Raw genomic sequence first — 24,134 nt, 5'->3', positions numbered from 1 at the left:
TTTCTTTCACTAGAATTTCCCAAATCTTGTTCAACCCACATATTATCACTGGAGGTTATTTATTCCTCCATGAGTCTTCAGAAGAACAGGTTGGATATTTCATTGTAAATATTGGTGTTTGTTTTCATTGGAAGTTCCAACAGTTTGGCCAGAAGGTCTGTTGGTAAATCAAAATTGTTTACTTTTTGTTTCCCTATTATTCATATAATTGTCTAATCCTTTACTAAATACTACTAAAGGATGTGCTTCATGAAAATTAGCAATTAGCTGTTGATCCCTTGTCCTTGTATATGAGGAAGAATAAGTGTATTTTCAATCTGTTATTCCTCTATCTACTTTTTTGAAGGTGTATACTTTTTTTTTGGTATTAAAAACCTGCTTCTCCACTGAGATAAGCAACTTGTGTATGGAAGTGGAGGCTATTTTGGAATTGCCATGAGAATTTTCCATCAGAGGAAGAACTTCTTGACTGGAAAGAGCAACTACATGTAGAATGTAGGATTGTGTATGGTTCTAAAGGCTGTAATATGCCTTCAGTAGTACACCAGACCCTCTCTAGAATGTGCATCTATATAGTGCGAATTCGCATATAAGGGGGTCGTGGACACGGATTCCAAATTTAATTACTTTAATTGGAATTCATTTTAATGTGGTTCCCGCTGTAACGCGGTCCCTGCATTAACACGGTACCGCACATGGATCGCAAATCCCATGTTCTAGCGAGGGTCCAGTGTATATAACCGTTGTGCATATAAATAATGCTAGCAATAGCAATTTTTAAAAATAAAAATCCCCGAACATTTTAACCTGTATAAGGGATCTGTACAAGCGGGTGGGAACATAATTTTTCACCATCTCTATTAGAAGATCACCTCTAAGTAGCTGCTTTTGTTTGTCCCCCTTGAGTGATTGCTTAAGATAGTTTTACTGTATTCAAGTAAACAGAGGCTGAAAAACTCAGCCACTGGTGAGTGGAGCACTTTCTGTGTGAATGTGGTGATTTCACATTCAGTTTCTGCAGAATCTGATCTTTCATTTAAAAATGTTTCTAGCCCTTATAGTTATGAATATAATCTTAAAGTATAAAGCAATAAAATACTGTTGTCTTGACTGTTGTCAGATTTGGTGCTTCTGCTATTGCCCATATTCCACAAAAGCAAAAGAATTAATGAGAATAGCAGAGTCTTGACTAATTAATGCAAGCTTGCATATCATGACAGTATTATTGGGAAATGTGTTCTTCATACATAACTCCCACTGACATCAGTGGGAGTTGTATATGGGACACATCTCACCATCATACCTTTAGACCTCAATCCTTTAGAAACTTATACATATGCTTTATTTCATGCAAGGATTTTTTTACACTGAACATTTTATTTGTATTTTATAAATTAAGCTATATTGTAGGAACCCTGGTGGGAAAGCAATACTGTGTGTGTCAGTGGGAGGCATTCAGTTAATGAAGTGTCCGAAGATAGGGCAACAATGGAAACCTATATATTGATTGGGAGACATTAAACTCCCAGGGAGATGTAGGAAGTGGTGGTGTTGATTTAAGTAGACAGCAGTCTTCCCCTAAATGTAATACTGAACCAGTGTCCCAACATGTCAGGAGGGTGAAGGGGAGTGAAGCTCTGCATTTTGGAGGTGTAGTCTTCAGGAATTATTTCACATCTCATTCCAATCAGCCGTACTTGTAGGAGATGCTAAGGCATATTAAGCAACAGTAGAGGTGCCAGCCAGCCACAGCAGGGCTGTGTTATTGCCCCAACCCTTTTTTCCATCTTTCTTGCCATAATCTTGATTCTTCTTTGTGACTGCATTTCTTCTGGAATTGGGATTGAATATCACATGGATGGCCAGCTCTTCAATCTGTGACGTCTTCATTCTAAAACTAAAGTCACCAGGACTGTTATTACTGACCTTCAGTATGCTGATGACTGTGCTATCCTCACGCACATTGGCTTGCAATCTGCCCTAGATCTCTTCTCACATGCTTATCATAGCTTGGGACTTTCTCTCAACATTAGGAAGACTAAGGTGCTCCTCCATCCTGCCGCAGAACAAGCTGCTCCTGTTCTCCCACAAATTGTCATTGGTGGTGAACTGGAAAATGACGGGTTTCAGAGTAACAGCCGTGTTAGTCTGTATTCGCAAAAAGAAAAGGAGTACTTGTGGCACCTTAGAGACTAACCAATTTATTTGAGCATGAGCTTTCGTGAGCTACAGCTCACTTCATCAGATGCATACCGTGGAAACTGCAGCAGACTTTATATATACACAGAGAATATGAAACAATACCTCCTCCCACCCCACTGTCCTGCTGGTAATAGCTTATCTAAAGTAATCATCAGGTTAGGCCATTTCCAGCACAAATCCAGGTTTTCTCACCCTCCACCCCCCCACACAAATTCACTCTCCTGCTGGTGATAGCCCATCCAAAGTGACAACTCTTTACACAATGTGCATGATAATGAAGTTAGGCCATTTCCTGCACAAATCCAGGTTCTCTCACTCCCTCACCCCCCTCCAAAAACCCACCCCCATACACACACAGACTCACTCTCCTGCTGGTAATAGCTCATCCAAACTGACCACTCTCCAAGTTTAAATCCAAGTTAAACCAGAACATCTGGGGGGGAGGGGTAGGAAAAAACAAGAGGAAATAGGCTACCTTGCATAATGACTTAGCCACTCCCAGTCTCTATTTAAGCCTAAATTAATAGTATCCAATTTGTTGCTCAAAATGTTGAGCATTTCCCTTATGTTGGTAGCCACCTCACCTAGACAGCCAGTCTTGATGTGGAGATTGAACATGGGATCCATTGCGCCAGCATATCTTTTGGAAAGTTGCTCCGTTGTATCTTTATTGGAAACTAAGATCCCAGTCTACAATGCAGTAGTAATCCCCACTCTTCTTCAGGGAGTGAGACATGGGTGACATATTAAGCTTCTGGAGTGGTACCAACAGTGCTGCTTTAGGTAGATTCTCTGTATCGGATAGGAAGACCATTGCACCAATGCCAACATTCTCTCTGCAGCTAACATCACCAGTGTTGAGGCAAAGATTATGAAACATCAACTTCACCAGGCTTGTCATTGTGTATGGATGGCTGATGCTCATCTTCCATAGCAGTTCCTCTTTTCTCACTTAGTCATGGTAAGAGGACCCGTGGAGGACAGAAGAAATGCTGCAAAGACATCCTGAAAGTATATCTTAAGAAGGGAGGCATTGATCCCATGAATTAGGAAGAGCTGTAGTGATGGCATATCATATGTCAAGCCTTATCCCGTTTTGAAGAGAATCGCCTTGCTCAAGAGACTGAGAACAGCAGAGGAGGAAGGAAAGGGTACAGCATCCAGGCCAGCAGTTGTACTCTTTCCAAGCAACCACCAGTCACATACGTGAGAAAAACCTGTAAAGCACGAATTGGACTCCTCAGCCATCTTAAGTTTCATCAATGACTTATCCCCATGGCAGACATCATCCTAGTATTGAGGGATAGCCAACAAACAAAGAGATGTTAGCCCTAGTGTCCTGGCCAGATACAGGAAAGACGATCTCATACCTATGGAACTGTTTTGTGACATGTTGGGTTCATGAGATTTGGGTTCTGTTGTGGCTGTGCCATAGATTTCCTGTGATCTTGAGCAAGACGTTTAATCTTTGTGCCTATCTGATTATACATTTTTGTGAAGATATATTGATGTTTGTGAGGAGCTCGAATACTGTGGTGATAAATGTTGTAGAAAAGCCTATATGTAAATAAAATACTTAAGCACAGTTTGGGAAGCTACATTCATCCTACTTAACTTTCCCCTGAAGTCTCACTTGCTTTCTTGTATCTTTTAGTGCAAGATGTGGCTGTATCTCTGTGCTAGGGTTGGGGGAGAAGTGTGTTACTTTCTGTGAGCCACTTTGGAATCCTCTGGGATAGAAGGCTCTGTAGGCTCTAACTGTGAAATAAAATAGCGTTTGCACAGCTTGTTTCTTGAGATTTGGGTAACTTACAAAATATTGAATTCCAAAGCAAACTGCAACAGCTTAACCCAAATCAAGTCAATTATTTAAATGTTTGTTTTCAAGCTTCTAACTTGAATAGATATAAATTATTATATTCTTTCCTGCCCAGTTAGTTACTTTTGATGGAATGATGGAAGTAAATGTTTATATTTTAAAGTCTCTGTCCCCCGTGGGCCAAGAAGAGATTGCTAAAACAATGGATATAACTTTTATGAACAATTCATATTCAGTCAAATTTTATGTAATGTGGGTTGAACTAGTTGTCATTCAGTTATACTGTGTGCTGTCATTGGGTTGTACAGCAATTTATAAATAAAACACTTCTAAGATAATTTCTTTGGTAACATGACATATATGGGGTACATGGTAGTGTGGTATCGAGGTTTGATCAGCACTTGTTTGCAATGACTTGCAGAAATATGGTCATCCCAAAGTCATGCTAATAAAACTTCTAAACTGTGCCACATTATCATGTATTCTTTGTATGTGTCTGTTTTATAATTACTTAACTCTTCATAGCATTATATCTGAGCATAAAATGTGATTTATAATCTTTAGATCCTGTTTTTATGTTGTTTGTTTTATGGTTGGCTAGATGTTTGACTACTCTGCTTGTAGTTGGATTTGTGTAAAACGTTTTTAAAAAAGTATATAAATTCTCTAATATACTTTCCATTAACTGTTTTTGAGGCTACTGTTAAAATGTCCTAAACATATCATAGAAGTAGAGCTGGATTTGTGATAGATAAATTACAAAAGTGTGCATATTTGCAAACTGCAGGAATATTGGAACATCACCCTGTTGGTTAGTATTACTTAAAACAATAGAGATCAAGTTTCAGAGTAACAGCCGTGTTAGTCTGTATTCGCAAAAAGAAAAGGAGTACTTGTGGCACCTTAGAGACTAACCAATTTATTTGAGCATAAGCTTTCGTGAGCTACAGCATCCAATGAAGTGTACTCCTTTTCTTTTTGCGAATAGAGATCAAGTTCTCAATTTGTTAAAATAGTGGTAGGCTAAGCTGGTGTTGCTAGTTTAGTGTGGAATCTATATTATAAAAGTTATAATTTTTATATTTTCTATATTATAAAAGTTATCAGCCTTTTAATGCCACTAACCATGCTTTCTTTTATAAACAACCAACAAACTTTCTCTTGTTTTTGGAGGAATAGGAACCAAGATAGATGAAAAGCTGCTATGCGAATTTCTCTAAATAGAAAATAAGTTTTTTAGTTAGGAAACATGATTGTGGAGAATTTTCACTTAATGTGTGCTGCTGCAGGTTTTCAAGCAGTTTCCTAGATCCTTAAAATCTCCTCATTTCACCAATTCTGCCTCCCAAAAAATTTGTTCAGCTGTGTAACAATACCCCTTCCCCTCTTCCCCCCCCCCTTCAATTTTGTTCACATGGAATTGGATAGGGGACTTCAAAATTTACATGTCTTTTTATGAAGGACGTTATAAAAAGGAGCTGTGTCCTCAAAAGCTTCATATATTTAAAAATAAAAATAGAAAATAAATTCTTAATGTCACATATGCCAGCTGGAAAATGTCTTCCTCCCTAGTGCTAGATTTAGTTTTCTAGAACAGCTAGCTGTGTTCAAAGTACTACAAGAAATCCCAGTGATAATACTTCCTATTTAGAGGCTCTCAGACTCATTAGTACTAATTGGAAGTCCTTACCATCTGATAGCTGTTCAGTAGCCTCTGTGGTGCAAGGTCTAGTGAAGAGCGTCCACGTTCCAAAACTATTATCATGAAATTATCAACAATCTCTGTAGACGTGCCAAGGAATCAGTATATCTGCAATCTAAACTACCATTTCATCCCTAGAGATGCTCTATTCCAGAACAGGCTTGAGGCATGCTGTGACAAGGCAATGTGAAGAATCTTGCATTGCCATTGGATGTATCATACTTACTTTGAGGATTTTACCTACTGGAGTTATCCGTCAATGTGCACAATAAGTTCTCTGAACAAATGGAGAACATCCTGCTTTACAATAAAGCTGCTACTACATCTTGTCTCTCAAATCCTGTGTTTCCTGTTTAGTGACTTTTTTATAATCTACATTTCAGTATATTTCATACTCTCCTTGAATCAACACAATGCTGAAGAGAGTAATATATAATGTTTCATATGTACAGAGGCTTTCCAGTTGCATGGAATAGCTTGCCATGTAGTGTTCTCACCCTCTCTTTGTTCACATTATTGCTAAAGATGTGTTTCATGAGGCTTCAAAACAATAGGAAAAAAATAGTAAGTTAACACTGCATCTGTCCTCCCATTGTGTCCTGTTCTGTGTCTTATACTGTAAGTTCCTTGTGTTGGGACTGTCTTTCTCTGTCTTGTATAGTACCAAGCACATTGTTGGTGCCCTTTTAGCAGTAGCTTCTGTTATGTCTATCTCTATGCAAAAGAAGAAATTTTGACCAAGAAGATATAAATTCTAGTGCTGAATTTTAAGGTCCGTAACAAATAATTGCAGAGTGTTTTTAGATGTTAAGCCAGAGAATCTATATGATTGAACGTAGAAAGAAAATTTTTTTTACAATCAGTAATCTAAATAAATTTGATAATCCATTGACATTTGTACTTAATTCTTCTACTGTTTTTAGCATTTTGTATATAGTAATGCTACCTGAAAATAATTGCTATGAATTATTAACATACAGAACTTAGTTGTTGATAATGGTAACCAGAGGAGAAGTGATGTAAAAATGGGGTTGAGTAAATTTTGTATTAAAATACTTGCTCTAACCTGCAACAGAGAGGAGTATGGTAGCTAATAAGTGAACCTATGATGTAACTTTTGCCTTATACAGGCATAAAACCAATTTTGCTGTAATTACAGAGCAGTATTAATGGTTTAAAAAATCAGTTTTCTGTGTGAAATACAACCACAGGGATTAAATATATACAAAATATTGTTGTAGCTTCCTGCTGATACTTTATAAATCTTACGGTTATAAGTAGTGAACAATTGATATTACAGTTCTTTCTTGTAAGAAAATGCTCAGTTGGTTCCTGGGTGGGGGTTAATTATTAATGTGGGTTTCTAAACAACTTTCAGTAAACTTCTTTTTTTTAAGGTTTAAAACTCCTCTATCCTTAAACTTTATGCTTCTGTTTAAAAAATTATCAAAATCAAACCATAGTGAGCTTTTTCTTACAATGCAACTTATTGGGATCCTCAAACAGATGTTCTTCATCTTTGCTAGTTGCATTTTTCCTAGCAGTGGACTTCAGTTAATCTAATGAAATTATTTGTTTTCTTGAAAATCAATAGCAGCTGAAGTATACTAGTGCTATAAGTAACTGATTTTATTTTTTGTATGAAGTTCAGAATATTTTTTTAGTGTATCTAGACAAAGCCACCTACGAATAATTTGTTAAAGTAGTAACTATGAAATTTTCACTGCTGCTTGATTTTGTGTTTGTAGAGCCAGAATGAAGACTGGGGAGGTTTGTCTGAGGATATCTTATGATTAAGAGCAGTCTAAGGCCTTAGCCCTTTTGACCCCCCTCTAAATTGGTAACTACCAGATTTACCATTTTGGTGGCATGGATTAAATGGGTGCTATGCAGAGACTGTTGCACGTGTAATGAATTCCTTGCCTGATGAGTAAAGGATATACAGAGAAATTATGGGTGATGGGCTTAATCTTCTGCAACATTTGCATGATGGTATTTGGAGAGTGCTTTGGGTGTTCTGTTTTATTTTCATTTTTATACTAACAGCATCAGTTTGAAATGTGATTTTTTTTATGAGTTTTGTTTTGGTGTTGGTAATTAAGTGGGTTAATGGAGTTTAGAGAAGTAGTATACCAAAATGAATTACTAAACAGATGTTTGGCTTTGTTTACGTGTAAGCAACCCACTTAAACATATGTTTACTGGAAATTGCACTGTTACCTCTGGTAGGCAAATGACATGGGCCCCTGTGTAGAATGGGTACTGCTTCAATTGACTGTATATCTAATACTGGGTGATGCTGCATGAGAGAACAAACTTATTTGCATATATAGTGCATTGCAACATATTTTTGTGCAGGCCCCTAAGAGAGGAATACATTGTGGCAGTGTTACAAAGAAAAGGTAAGACTGTCTTCAGAAAGTATACACCTGAAAAATGAGTCACTTTGAAAGCCTATTAGTCAAGGTCAGTTATATTTAACTACCTTTATGTAATGTATCAACTTTTATTGTGTACAGATGCAACCAGGAATGTTTTATTTCAAGTGTAGTTTCAGATATATAAAGATTAAGACTTAATTCATTAGACCAGTTGAATGTAAATGTACACAAATTTTGCAAGTAATGAAAGGAAATTTCATCTTTAAGAAAATACATTTTGCAAAGAATGAGTTCAGATGCTCAGTTTGCCTTTTATGATTAGAGTCATAATTTTGGTTTATGTATGTGATACATAATTATTTTAATGGTTAAATTTTCTTAAATATGCCCAATGGCCTGTGATGGGATGTTAGATGGGGTGGGATCTGAGTCACTACAGAGAATTCTTTCCTGGGTGTCTGGCTGGTGAGTCTTGCCCACATGCTCAGGATTTAGCTGATGTGTTATAGTTGGGGTTGGGAAGGAATTTTCCTCCGGGGCAGATTGCCAGAGGTCCTGGGGGTTTTTCGCCTTCCTCTGTAGCGTGGGGCACGGGTCACTTGCTGGAGGATTTTCTGCACCTCGAAGTCTTTAAACCATGATTTGAGGACTTCAGTAAGCTGAGACATAGCTTAGAGGTTTATTATAGGAGGGGGTGGGTGAGATTCTGTGGCCTGCGTGTGCAGGAGATCAGACTAGACGATCATAATGGTCCCTTCTGACCTTAAAGTCTATGAATCTGAGTCTTTTTTTGCCTTTTAAATAAAATTTTGCTTGCTGTTCATTTGATGACTCCTGTGATGGCATCCAAGAGTGCGGATAAAGTTTTGACTTCAAAGGGGCTGGATTGCACTACACTGTTTTATCCTACATGAATGTGATTGCCAGCAATTATGATTTACATGATGCTGCATGTATTTTAATAGGGTAAACAAGGAGAAAAAAATCAGGTTCATGTCAGCTGACTACAATGCTTTTAGTTTGTTCTGGTCTACAGTGACCACGAAATTGCATTCAAAATCATGTTCGTTAATACCATTGTTGGCATCTGTGTTTAAACAGTAAAAATCTTGTGGCCCTCATAGATTCAGTTATTACTTATCTAGATTTAACATTATTAATGACTTTCACTCTGGAATTGATTTGGAGGAAGGGAGTCTTTTTACTTTTTTGGAAAGTGAGGGAGTTCAGCATTGTAAAGCATGTGGGAAGAGGGGAGGGGACTTGATAAATTGTGTAGGATGAAGATTTAGGGCACAAGAACAAAAACTTGGATTAATTCAATAAAATTAATAGGCTGGTTTAAGGGAAATAGAGAATAAACATTCATAACAATGCATTTGTTTGGAATATTTTTGAAACTTAGTTGGGTGGAGCTCCATGTGAAAGCCTTACAGCACTTTTTTCATGCAGTTAATTGTCCTATTGGATGGAGCCTTCATTAGAATTATTGGCACTTACTGTATCTTATTAAAACAACCTCCAGTGTGGCCTTTATATAGTCCTACACGCCATAGGAGGGTAGTTATTTATAATGATATAGAAGATACATACTAAATTTATATTTGAAGGACATTCATTAGGATATGGGTACTCGAATTAGGGGTTGTGCTGTCATCCTGCCTTTCCCATGTTACATTGCCAAATAGGAAATGGGTCTTGGCTAGATACTGGGTACCTGGCATGGATGAGAATTCCTAGAGGTAGTTTGGGGCTACAGTATGGCAGATGCTGAGTATTACTGACCTTTGGAATACATCATTTATCAATTAACTGGCAGGTGTGAAGTGTTGCATTCTAAAGGGATTAGCACCTTTGTTCCAACCAGATCAGGGAAGAAGTGGGAGAGGTTGAGGGGGGGAAAAAGACACCCACTGAAGACTGATTACACTGAATGAAGGTTCAGCTGGTACTTCTGTTTCCCCAGTAGAGAGCAGAGGAGGAGAGGGGTCACTACTGTTGTGTGTCTCACCCTTTCCTTGGCTGGTGAAGTGAAGACTAGGGAAATGACAGTTTTACTTCACTGTGTGCCTGTGTAAAATTTTTATATCCTTGCAAAATAATGCTTGAATTGCCTAACGATGGAACTGCAGAGAAAGTGAACAGTTGCAGCTTTGTACAGAGAAGTCTCTTATGAAATATTTCCTGGTGACTCAACCTCTATTTGCTAAACTGATCTAAGATCTGATGGATTCCTGTATAATGTCTCTTTAAACAAAATCTTACTGTTGTAATTATTGTTTTGTTTCTTATATTTACATGGCTAGGATCTGTAAACCTGTTAATATTTCCTAAACAAATTGTGTGTGTGTGGGGGGGGAAATCATTCATTTTGCAATCTTATCTTCAAGTGCATTTTTCCTTGAAATCTCTTCCAATTGATAGTTGTTAATGAAGATTTCAATCTTAGTCAAGACTTCTCACTGTTCCCCCAAAGATAGTTTGCTTCTTTGACCAAAAACACTACTGAAAAATGGACTACAGTTATTACCAATTCTATACTGACTACTGATTTGTTGCTCCAGTTTTGTATTTGTTTAGACTAGGAAAAGTGATCAAGGTTGGCCTGAGGTTAACCAACACGTTTCCACTCACAGTTTAATGCATTTCTCTCTCCTACCTCTAAACCCCTACCAGAAAAACAAAACCAACCTTAAAAATCATCCTCTACGCTACGCAGAATATTGATCCCAAAAATGGAGCAGTAAGAGACTATGAAGTCCACTAGGGATTTCACTATTGCTATTGATTTTATGTAGAAGGTGTTCAGATACTACAGTGATGGTGTATGCATCATCATTTAATGCATACGTACTTAGAGAGCTAATATCAACTTTTCCCTGATCTAGACACAATATTGCCTCGTTTAACTATTACGGACATCAATCAGCTAAATTGAGGCGAAAGTTGTTAACCTGTATATTTATGCTTGGGAAAAGATTAAGGTTACGTTGGGGTTAGCTAGATATTTTAGCTAACATGAATCTCATCTGAACCACTTTCCTAATGTATACAAATCCTTGGTGACAGGCTGGGATTTTCAGAGGAGCCTTACTTGCTTTGGTTCCTTTGAACATCCTTCCCTTAAGAGAGACTGTCATTTGAACTAGTACTCATGATGCATTAATTTCCAAATAAGTATTTGAGAAAGAGAAATCTGAAACCAAGCTCATGATGTCAGGCGAAGTGTTGGAGTTTAAATTTTCAAAAATGACTAGTGATTTTCAGAAGTGGGTGGTTGCAGCACAACTGTCCACGTTGTGACATCAACTGTACGAATACAAGTCTATTGTGAGTAGACCTAACTGCTGCATTCCAAGTGCTTCTAAGCCCACGGGGTCTGGGTAGAATCTACTAATTGTTTGTAGTCCTGGGTCTCTAGGTTGCACTCCCAGGCTCAGACCTTGTGTCCTTCCTTGGGACATGAAACTCCACAGTGCAGCTGCCTAGGCCCTGAAACCAATGTCTGATTTTTCTGAGCCCCCAGTTGCTTAGACACGCTCTCTAGAGTTCCGTCTAGGCAGTGGAACTCAAGCTTCTGGTTTAACACCTTCAGGGAAAATGTGGCATGGAATCAAGGAACATCAGCTTAGCAAAGGAATTTCTTAACCACAGTTACTCTACTCGTGAAGTATTTGAAAGTTACAGGTCTTTGAGAACAGGCCTGAGACACATCCCTCCCGGGCCTGATCTAGTTCCTTCTGAGAGTCTGAAACTTATCAGTGTTCAAGCTGAACAGAGTCCTTTCTGCCCCTTCTGTTTCCTGCACATCTGGCTTACATGTGGTGATGGTCAAGCCCCCTGCTTCAGAGCAGCACTCCTTTTTAAATGGCTCTTTAAATGTTTCTTCTTTTGCCATGTGGCCAAGCTGAGAAGCTGCAGATTCATCAGCCATGCTAGTGACCAGGTGTAGAAAATTCATTGTTCCATATGTCATGGATTTACAGGATCTGTGTCATTTCCTAACCTTTAGACAGTCCCTGGGGAGGATATGTTCAGTGTGCTAGACCCCCAAAGGGTCACACTCTGCCACAAGGGTAGGCTACATAGCCTCAGTGGCTCCAAAACCGTGCTTCTGGGCTCCAGCATTCCTGTTTCTCTCACTGTGAGCTATGTGCCGCAAGTCCCAGTGAAGTAGATTCCTGTTCAGAGACTTTTACTCCCTTCAAAGACCAGTGCATTTCAGCAAATATTTACTTTTCAAAACAGAGTAGGGTTTTTATTGTTCAGCTGGAATACAGCATCAGGAAGCCCTTAGGTTAGCATAGAGGAAACAAAAGTTAAGGCTTATTCCGTATTGGCACTGAGGCAAGAATAAAAATAAATCTAATTTGGAAAGTACAAAAAAAACAGCAAGGTAGCAACTGGATAAGCCATCAAATGAAGGATTAGGGCATTCTTATTTGTCATGTACCAATCCTGCAAGAAATTGAATTATTCAGAGGCAACCCCCTGTGCTGGAGAGAAATTGGCACTGTGCTGGGAAGATCTTAAATTAACTGGTGAGTTCTTTTTGTTGAGTTCAGTAAATCTTCCTTCTCCCTGACCAGAAAGTGCTTTCAAGTACCTGTGAGATGAGGGATAGCCCAGCCAGGTGGAATAGTGGCAGGTGCTGGACTAGGGGAGGGGAGCCCAAGACCCCTTCCAGGAGGAGAAAATGATACACATTCAAGGCTATTTCACATACCTTTCCCAAATCTAAATTGGGGGCAGATAGTTTAAATGTACTTGCTAAGAGACACAGTAAAGTTAAAATTCATATACCATTGTTAAAGAGCAATTTCTTTAGACTCGTTAACAAAATATTCAAATAGGCAGTCTACTATCTTGCAGTGCTTCCCCTAGTCCACTAACTTGCACCACTCAATCAGCACAAGGGAAGCTGAAATTTCCCATAAGTACCTTGTAGGGAATACCTCTTGCGTGGGGGAGATCTCAGTAGGTATAGAGCTAGCGCCTACGCCTCCTTTCCCAAAGGCCACAGCACCAGGGCCCAGCGCTAGAAGATGCCTCCTCCTTGAAAATATGCCTCAAGAACTCAGCTACATCATTGTAGCACTTCAGTGTAGACAGTATGTATGCCAATGAGAGAACCCCTCCCGTCAGCATAGATAATCCACGTCCTCGAGAGGCGGTAGCTAGGTCAGCAGAATAATTCTTCTGTCTCCCTAGCACTGTCTAGGCAAGGACTTAGAGTTGTTTAACAACACTTAAGGGTGTGGATTTTTCACATGCCTGACTGACACAGGTAAACCAGCCTGATTTTTCTAGTGTAGACCAGGACTGAAACTTTCTCTCCACTATTTGTTAGTTTACATCTGTTTTGGGTTGGGCAATGAGAACGTTTTCAAACTTCAAGACCTATCATGCCATAGCATTTTTACTAGTTTAATCAGAGCAGTTCATATCTGAATAAGAATCCATTATAAGTTTAAACCAACCCATATGCCACTTGATTGTTGCTCTCCTACCAATGGTATATGTAACATAGTTTTAGAAGTGCTGAATTAGTCAAATTCACTTGTTTATAGTCAATTTTTAAATAACTGGGGGGCTGCAATGTTTGGGTCGCAAACATTGCGGAGTAATGTTACTTCCTCAAGAATGGTTTCCATGGAAATTGGGAATTATACATTTTTATTCTTTGTGATTTGTTAAAAACATTTGACGTGAAACTGAATTGGAGATATTTAAAGACCAGCTATATGGGGGGTGTTACAGATAAGATTAGCAAGTGCGGAAGTTTTTCTTGTAAGTATTTTCATCCCTTTTTAAGAATTTTGTTTGTATTGAGATTTTTTGTTGACTACTGGAATGGAAAGTGAGACAATGTCTTTAATTGGCATACAGTAAAGGTTAGTAACTGACAGGGAGATTTTCAAAAAATGCCTGACAGACTGAAAAGTAAATGTCCCCAGTCAACTTTCAGTGTGGCTTCTGCTCCTAAATCCCTTGAGCGCTTTTGAAATTCTGACCCAAATGTCCTCAAGACATCATAAAGCATTGCATAAAGTGAACATGTGTTGTGAATGCTGTGTGGGTTTTAACAATATACTGCAACTGAAGCGGTTTTTCTAATGTGCATATTCATAATGCAGTCCAAGAGCAAACTGTTATTTTAATAATCAAGAGTCTTTTCAGTGAAATAGTAAGATTTAGTCTGAAAAGTTTTTGATCAGGACCCTGAGTTAGGGAAGTCTTGCAGTCATTAAACAAAAGTGCTTTTTTGAGAGGAGGGAATCTTGATAGTATCTGGCCCCTCTTCATGAGACATACACATTTTAAAACCACGAAAAATGAATTGTTGCAGCTGAACCTCTTGGAAGTACAAATGGAATTCTAATTTTTGTAGAATATTCCTTTAACTTCCTTTAACAATTCGTACTATGCTGTAGATGATAACTGTAAGGAAAAAACATACCAACCCATCATTTTGGTAAATTTAGTTGAAATACAGTTCCTTTCTGAATATCTGATGATTAAAATATTTGTACCTTCAGAGGCAGGACTCACACTACAGAATTTTATCAGAAAATTCTGATCTGCACTATCGTTTCAAATGCATTGGTGTTAGTATGCGGAGCCCTAGTGTGGGCAAGTCTTTGTTGGCTGGAACTGGTGCAGATAAAGTGTTGGTAGCACCAGCCATAATCTGGTTTAAGGTAGTTGATATGGGTCCTTTCCACATGTAATGCACAGTAGAAGATTAGATAAGTTTATAAAGCTCTCAGTATCCAAACACAAACATTTTAGCAGCATATTGTTACATGGATGTTGTATTCACCACTTCTAAAGGAGCTGTCCTAACAGTATGAAAGGCAATCTTCAATCTATGAATGAAATTTGTGGTGTTTATATAAAGGAAAGAAAAAAGGGACATCTTTTCCCAAAAAACACAAACAAACAAACAATAACCCTACTTGGAATAATGATGGTGCTGTGTCTACATGAAGCTTTCTTGGAAGTCTCACTGGGGCAGTGCTACTACTGGTAGCAGTGGTGAAAGAGCTTACGCAGCTGGATCTCCAACATGTTGTAACCCATGTCTTCTGGATCCACTTATATTAGATCTAGATGATATAGTGGTAAAAATGCCTGTGCCCTGTCTTAGTGCTCCCTGCATTATATCACCAGTGGAGGAGCATTAATGGTAGTACAATGGTAAAATATTTCCCCCAAAGGGCTAGTGGAGACAAGGCTAGTGTGTAGTTCTATATTAGAGATAGTATTGTAAGAACCTTTTGGCAAAAATATTTATTGTATATCTGTCCACCTGTGTACTATGTGTAAGAATGTATACATTTCTTTTTGTAGCCACGTCATGAATACTTTAATGTCCCAGTTTACTAAATGACTTCATTCATCATGCATGCAGAATTTCAGAGAGGAGATAGACCTGACTTATTCATGGCAGAACTTTATCCTCAGCTTGGTGAAATCAATCATCTTGAACACACTAGACTAAACCACAACCATTATCTTTGCTGTTGTACTTTTCTTCTCCCCTTCTGTTTGTGTATTCTCATGTCTCATCTTGATATAACTTGTTCTTGTCAGCATATGATCTCTTACGGTGTGAAAAGTTTCAAGTCTTTTGTTTAACATTTGTGTGGAAGTCATTCAGCTTGAGTAAGTGCATATTGTAACATTACTTGATCTTTTAAATATTTCAGCTGTGGTGTTACTTTAATATACATATAAAATTGTAGTATACATCAGAAGTTTATAGAGAAACTAGTGATCCCATGAAATAGTGTAAGCCTTATCTTTTTAAAGTGTGTATAGAATATATACATACATATGTATAAGCTTTGTTTAGTTGTAAAACTGTATACATCTTTAATGAAAAATGCAAAAGTAAAATGCATTTTCCTCTATCTTTACTTTTAATTTCTTTTGAAAGTATTTGTTGGGGGCAGTGGTGATTTACTGTTTGTTTTGTATAGAGGTAGCGGGGAGAAATTATGCCCAATCATTGGCACTTAAGATAGATAATGTTTTTGTAATGTCACAAAATCTCAGAGTTCTAACACTCTGATTTGTGTTCAAAGGTTGAGTACACTTGAGCACTTGTCCTCCTTTTATAGTAGTAATGGTTAAAATTGTTACCGAAGTACATTCCTTTGCAACCTAATACTTCAGAGTTGTAACTTTTTGCTTTTACTATTCAGTCATTACTAGCATATTAAAATCTTAATGTTCATTAATCAGTATTTGTAGTTTGAAATGTATTTAATCGCAAAAGGAAGACTGCTTTAAAGATGTCTATTAAAATAACTATCCTGCGTGGATGCAGAGCCAGGATGAAGACATATACTTCACCCTATATTGCCCACTAAAAGTGAATGTTGTTACATTATATAGAGCTGGTTTATCTTTAAGGCAAAGATTACATACATTTAAATAGAAAGGAACTGGTTAAATTGACCACAAACAGTTTAAAATTTCAAAAGTATTTCATATATGGTAATGCACTACATTTTAAATGTCTATCTGACTTTAAAAAAATTGGGGGACACGAAAGGGGAATTTTTGGATTTGATTTTGCAGCATTTTGGAATATGTTATAGAAAATTAGATCATAGGGGTGGTTTTCCATTTCCAAGTTTGTTACTCTTCTTTGTAAGACATTAACAGTTTGTGTGAACATGTGCAGTTGGTTAATGCTACTTTAATCTGCATTCTCTCATGCCTGTTGGCTTAAAATGCTACACATTGAGCTGTAACAAGATGCTGTTTCTCTTGTTATCTGTATACAGCTGCTTGCTTTTAAATGACTAGATAATGAATTAGCTTTCCTGGCATGTCTGAAATAAAGTATTGCATGCACTTCTGTCTCATGTGAATGGCTTTTTTTTCAACTCTTGGTTCTGGTATTTCAAATGTGTATTTGTTACCTCTGTTAAATTCTGTATTGCAGGTGCCATATAAAATGTTGTAAAAAGCATTCCATAACAGCTAGATAAAAATGTATGCTAATGTTTTCTAAGTCTAAAAAACACAAATAGAACTAAATATAGCATAGATCTTGTCCATGTTTTTTTAAGTCTTAAAATGATTCCTATAGTTCGTAACAAAATGTTTAAAAATATCAAGGCATCCTAAATTGGAATGATGAAGGCAGTCGGTAAGAATTCACGATAAAATGTGTCTGTCAAGACTATTGCTTATCGCTATTGTACAATAAGCATACATCGTGATTTACTCGTGAGGTCTAGCTCTAGATTTTTAATAACACAGTCAAATCCCATTGAATTTTATTTGAGTCATGAGTGAAGCAATGCACTTAACTACACAGGATCAGTTAGCTGGAAGAAACTTTATTTTGAGTACAGTAAATACTTTTACAATTAAAGATTATCTGGAATTTGAATATACTGTGGCAGAAAAGTTCCTTAGTGTACAAAAATTGAAGTGACAATATTAATCTATAGTTATCATGTAGTTTATTGTGAAAAGTATTTTTGGTCATTTAGGAAATAATCAATTTCACCTCTGTAGTTTTAGGTTTTCAAATCCATTATAATTAAAAGTTAGAATCACAGAAATGTAGGGCTGCAGGGGACCTAGCAGTCATCAAATCAAGCACCCTGCCCTGAGGCAGGACCAAGTAAACCTAGACTATCCCTGACAAATGTTGAAAAATTGCATTAAAATAAACAGGATAAATGTGGACATCAAGCTTCCAGCAGCTTGCATGAGAATTTAGCAGTTCTATTTCTCTTAATTCAACCATCGGAATAAAGTTCAACCCTCATTTATTATAATAAATGCTTAAAATTAGTGCACAGGGAAACAAATACTTAAAAAGACACTGTCAACTCATTGTTTTAATATAAAAAGAAAAGGAGTACTTGTGGCACCTTAGAGACTAACCAATTTATTTGAGCATAAGCTTTCGTGAGCTACAGCTCACTTCATCGGATGCATCCGATGAAGTGAGCTGTAGCTCACGAAAGCTCATGCTCAAATAAATTGGTTAGTCTCTAAGGTGCCACAAGTACTCCTTTTCTTTTTGCGAATACAGACTAACACGGCTGTTACTCTGAAACCTGTTTTAATATACTTTTCAATTTTTTTTTGTTCTGTAATATTCTCAAAGCATGAAAATGCTGTTTCTTTTCTCACCAGTTTTGATACTTCATTTTAGAACAGGGATGGACAAATGTTTTGGACTGAGGGCCACATCTGGGTGGGGAAATTGTATGCAGGGCCGGGGCAGGGGGTTGGGGTGTGGTGTGCAGGAACGGGCTCAGGGAAGGGGGTTGGAGTGCAGGAGGGGGCTCAGGACAGGGGTGCAGGAGGTATGCAGGGTGCGATGGGGCTCGTCAGGGACTTGGGTACAGGGTGCAGCAGGGGGCTCAGGGCAGGGACTTGGGGTGCAGGAGGGGTGCAAGGTGCAAGCAGGGAGCTTAGGCCAGGGAGTTGGGGGGGACAGGGTGCAGGAGGGGTTTGGGCTCCGGCCCGGCGCCACTTACCTAAAGCGGTTCCGGGGTGGCAGCGGCGCACACCGGGGCCAGGGCAGGCTCCCTGCATGCCTGCCCTGGCCCCACACCATGCCACTCCGGGAAGCAGCCAGCACCACAACCCAGCGTGGCCCCTGAGGGAGCGGGGGGGGGCACAGGGCTCCGCGTGCTGCCCTTGCCACATCTCCAGGTACCTCCCCCGAAGCTCCCATTGGCCACGGTTCCCCGTTCCTGGCAAATGGGAGCTGTGGGGGGCAGTGCCTGGAGGCAAGGGCAACGCATGGAGCCCTCTTCTCTCCACTCCCCCGGGGGGCCCAGGGACGTGGTGCCGGTCGCTTCTGAGAGCAGCGCGGGGCCTGCAGCACCATGGGGGGCAATCCCGTGAGCCAGATCCAAAGCCCTGAGGGGCCAGATTCGGCTCACGAGCCGTAGTTTGCCCACCCCATTTTAGAATCTTTTTTTTATTATTATTATGGAGTAGAAATTTGCAAAAGTATTTAACATTTTTATAATTGATAGTATGCCAAGGCTCTTTCACACCAGCTTCCATGTCAGTACAGGTCTGAGAATATTTAAATATTTCTTCAGTGGGAAAACATATCTGTGGGTTTTACATGGTTGGAAGTGAGATTTTTATGTCCTTGGCTTTATTAGAAAGGGGAAATTTTTAATTTTATTAAAAAGTGGGTGGACTGAAAAAATCCACAGGATTTTCTTAATCAGATTGTAATAACATTGAGTGATTTTAGTCTCCTTTTCGTACTTAATTTCCAGGATTATTGATGGAGTTGTATATACATTGAGGGTAGAATGGACCTCTTGGGTCAAATGTTGGGCGTAAGCTGCTCAGCAGTGTCCTTTCAAAGTACAAAAATACACCTGTTTCAAGTGAAGTGGAACTGTCTTAATACTTAACTTTATGCCTTTAATAGTAAATCAGTGTATACACATGGGTTAATCTAAGATTAAAAACTTGATCATTCTATGTATTACACGTATAGAGGTTAAATGACTCATTCTGAAGTGCTAGTGTTACAATACTAAACCACTTGAGTCAAATAGATACAAGACTAGTAAACTGACACTTTTAAAATGCATCTAAATAGTCTGTAAAACTAAGCTTTCTGAGGATTTGCAGCTAAATTGTAATCTTTCTTTTTCTTGCTTCATGACATGCCTTGTCTTAGGATGCTAAAGTAAGTTTGTTTTTTTTCATTCTCTGGGTGCTTTAAAATTACTTTGGTTTTGGTTTCATAAAGACACAGTATCGCTTTTCATTGACTATGATGATGTTGCTAGTAATGGTGGAAATGGACAGCCCAGTTTTTCTAATTGGCTAGATCTTCTTCCAGTTGCTTAGAAATATTTCTTCAAATTCCCAAAATGAAAGTCTGATACAGACTTTAGTATATATAAATATGTTAAACACTTATTTGTTTTATTTGGCCAAAGGTCTTCATTGAAAATTTAGTGCAGTACCTTTAGGAAAGAACTGGTTCCAGAAGTTTATAACTGGTCTAGAATACTAGAGCACAAAATCTTGGGCTTCCCTTCACTTCAAGATTGGCCATTTCATCCTTCTCAAATAGTTTTTATCCAGTATACAATAGTGTCTCTAGCTGGGAGGGCTATTTTGAGAATTAATACTGTTGTTTCTGTCAGACTAGGACCTGTTGCTTCCAAAACTTAGGTTTAAAGGATATTGTAGCTGTACAGTACGTCAGCCATTTCATTTTTACTTGAGGGATTTTGGGATCTCCATAAAATATCACAAAATGAAATAAAGTTAATCCATTACATGATTTTTAAAAATTCATGTCTGTTTTACTAAGTTGTGACTTGTTCCATGATGGAAGGTCTGTTGATTTATTTTCTTTTTAGAGTTAAGGGGTCATAAAGCTTACAAGCCATCCCTGTAAACCATGACAAACTTCTTAATCCTTTTAGAAATGCATCTGATGTCATACATATAAACTCACATTTTTCTTATGAGTTTTTTTAATTAAGCACTTTCCATATTAACTTTCCACATATAAGCTTGTTTAGTAGGAGCACAGGATCTGTTTACCACTGTCTCAAATTTTCCCTCCACAGGAAGCAGAGACCCCACGTAGTGTACTTGAAGAAATTGGACTCACATAAATCTCCTCTGAAGTCTCCTGGTGTTTCACATACTGTAAATGTTCACTGCCATCATTTTAATGTTTAGCTAATGGTGTAAGATGCTGTTTGTCAGTATTACTGTTTTGCTAAGTTGCTTCATTCAGGCCTACAAGAAAATATCCCATTTAAAGTTTTAAAAAAGGGAACAAAAATTTAAAACCTCCAAAAAAGGATAAAAGAAAGGGATTTCAATTCAAGACCTCTCTCTGCATTTGAGAGCATCATAGGTGATGACTTCAGTAATTATACTGTTTTATAAGCACCAGTGACTTAAGGAAACAAATGAATCAGCTTCAATACATTGTCATCTTTAACAGAAAGGAAAGTACATGTGACAACTTTAAATGTGAAACGTAACAATATGGAACTTGGTTTTATGCAACCAAAGACTTATTTGTTCATCTACATTTTATGTCAACATTTGTGAAAAATCTGCTTTTTTCAGTTAATACAGAAAGATTGGGAATTAACTGTTTACTATGGAATTTTTTTCATTATACCAAAGAACCCTATTATGATCTGTATATCAAACTGGTATGAGCTGTTAAGGTGGCTTCATTTTTTAGGAACAGAGCTGCAACCAGACCATTTGATAGAAATGGAAGTATACAATACAAAGATTTTTCACACAAGTACATGAGAGTTAATGTATTATAAAGGGAATACAGGTTGTAAGAAGTTATTTGTTTATTGGAACCATCCTGTTTTAACATCAATATTATTGCTTAATCACTGTAGACTTGTACCTAGATTATGTACTTTGCCCTTCTGACTATTCAGATGAGTAGATAGATAATGTAAAATACACTGGGGTAGCACTTGACATCATGGAGAGAAGGGAATAATCTAAAGGGAAAGTTAAAAATGTGCAATTTAAAAGTTAGAGAGAGCAGGTGAGTAAGATAATATCTTTTATTGGATCAACTTCTGTTGGTGAGAGAGTTTTTGAGCTTACTACACTTCAGGTCTGAGAAATGTACTCTGAGAGTCACAGCTAAATACCAGGTGGAACAGATTGCTTAGCATAAGTAGTTAACACACATTTCAAGGGACCATTCAAGGTGAAGTGCCCCACTAACACCCCTCCAGTCATAGGGGGAAATGGAAAGGGGGAGAAGGCAGCTGGGGGAGGGTTGTTAGTCAGCCCCGGTGCAGCCTTCCCAAAAATGGGGGGGGGGGGGGGGACCAGGGCTCCTGCCCCTTCTGTGGCTCTGCCCGAGTTCCTGCCAAGCCGGAAGCTGGAGCAGGTTGGGAGCCGAGGACTCTCCACCTGCCTAGTGTTTGCGGGGGTCCCTAGATCAGCCCATGATCTGTGTCCCCGTCCTGCAGGCCTCCTGCCCAGGGTAGGTGGAGGGCTTGTGGCTTTTACCCCAACCCAGCTCCAGCCGGGGGATAGGGCCTCGGAGCTGCAGCCCGGCTGTAGTAAGAGCCACACAGCCAGTCAGCTGTGAGGAGGCATGGACCTTTCACCTGCCCTGGATGGGGAGCCCAGGGGCAGGGACATGGGCCAGGGACTTCTCTTTGGCCCCCCACCCTGGGCAGGTGGAAGTGTTGAGTCAGCGGCACAGTGCCGCCTGCTGCCCAGGCTCCCCAGCCGGGCTCCAGTTGCTGGCCTGGCGGGGTAGGCCTCGGGCAAAAGTCGGGGGCAGGGCTGTGGTGAAAAACGGACAGGCCAGGCCCATCCGCTTTCAAAAAGTGGGAGGGCCATAGCCCCCCCATTCCAGTGCTGATGTCAGTGGGGTATAGATTGTTGTGATAAACCATAAATCCAGTGAAAATTATAAGACAAAAACACCACATCACCTGTGGATGAAAATTTTTTTCAAAGTGATCACTCTATATCCGACCTATCAGTCCTCATCCTCAAAGGAAACCTGCACAACACTTTCAAAACGTGAGCCTCTGAGTTTAAATTCATAACTTTGCTAGACACTAAAAATCATGGACTGAACAGAGACACTGAATGTACGGCTTATAACAACAATCTTGTATCCACTAACAACCCCCCTACCCAAGCTGCCTTCCCCCATATTTCTTCCGCCCCTAGAACTGGAGGGGTGCTAACAGGCCACTTGACCTTGAATGATCCATTGAAATATGTGTTATCTGTTACGCTATCTGTTCCACATTGTGTTTAGCTGTGACTAAGTACATTTCTCAGACCTGAAGAAGAGCTCCATGGAAGATCAAAAGCTTCTCTCTCACCAACAGAGTTCGTCCAATAAAAGATATCATCTCATCCACCTTGTGTGTTTAATATTCTGTGACAGACATGGCTACACCACTGCATATAACTAATTTAGAAGTTTTTAGTTTGAACCCTAGAAACAAGACTAATGGCTTTGCATTTATTAGTATATTATGGTATGCTCAATGGGGGCATAAGCACCTGTTTTAAAAATCTGTTTTATTAACCTGCTTCATTGCTATATATTAATGTCCTATCACCGTACATGCAGGTGACATTCATTGTGAAATTACTAAGCTTAAGCAAACAAGTGTTTATATACGGTATCACCAAACTAATTAACACTGAGGTCCTATTGAAAATTGGTGAGTTTCAGCATGTAAATGAACAAATAATCAAGGGTAATACACCACAAAATATACTTTTGTTCATTTACTTTGACAGTTATAGGTGTTTTGCAATATAGTCTACACTTTAAGTATTTAGTCTTATGAGATCTCTGTACAGAACTCTGTTCTGTTGCTAAGAAGTCAGTGCCATTTTTTTTCTGCAAATTATATGTGGAGTAGCAAAGTTCTACTGTGTGTATCTGCAGTGATCACAAGGTGAGTGTTTTTCTAAGCTTGTTCTATTGGAACTGACCATAGGCTCCACAACATTTCAGTTTGCTCACTTGACGTAAGCAGTACAACACTTTTACAGTATTCATTTCCACTCATCTCATGTACAGAACACAAGCCTCTCAAATCACTAGAATATCATGTTTGAAAAGGTACACAAGACCCCTGTTCTGCATTTCACTCGTCGAATATGTAAAAAAAAAAAAAAAAAGATACAACTGGTATGGGATGGCCTGCTGTTTGTGCTGTTGAAGTGATTGAATTTCCTTCATTTAAAATGTCAATCTGAAAGCAGTTTTATGTGTTTAAACAAACCTATTTCTAAGGTTTACGCTGTCACTTGTATGTGCTAGGCTGGATTAAGCTTTGTTATGATTGTATCAAAACCTGTAACCACTGTCTTACAATTAAATTAATGTGATTCTAATAAATGTTCACTTTTACACCATAGCTGTGTGCTTAGATATAATCAAAGGTTTAATATTTTTGCAAGGGGAAGAAGAGGATGGGTAAATCTTTGATAGGTAAAAATGCACAATTAAACTTCATTACAT

At 38.6% G+C, this 24,134-nt stretch overlaps 1 protein-coding gene across 2 annotated transcripts in view; it reads left to right on the top strand.

Annotated features, from left to right (window-relative positions):
- Positions 1-24,028, top strand: part of AP1S2 (adaptor related protein complex 1 subunit sigma 2) — a 37,250-nt gene extending 13,222 nt beyond the window's left edge. Inside the window, exon 5 of one of the 2 annotated variants that reach the window (XM_077816203.1) lies at positions 20,704-24,028. In XM_077816203.1, coding sequence (XP_077672329.1) covers positions 20,704-20,751 — 48 coding nt within the window. In that variant the 3' untranslated portion in view covers positions 20,752-24,028. Of the gene's footprint in view, positions 1-15,457; positions 16,977-20,703 lie in introns of those variants that run through there. The other variant, XM_077816205.1, reaches the window with a different exon arrangement.
- Positions 24,029-24,134: the final 106 nt, after the last annotated feature.

Source organism: Eretmochelys imbricata, chromosome 1 (assembly GCF_965152235.1).
Source record: "Eretmochelys imbricata isolate rEreImb1 chromosome 1, rEreImb1.hap1, whole genome shotgun sequence".
NCBI lineage: Eukaryota > Metazoa > Chordata > Testudines > Cheloniidae > Eretmochelys > Eretmochelys imbricata.
Note: the sequence above shows the minus strand (reverse complement) of the source record. Positions and strands in the feature narration are given on the sequence as shown.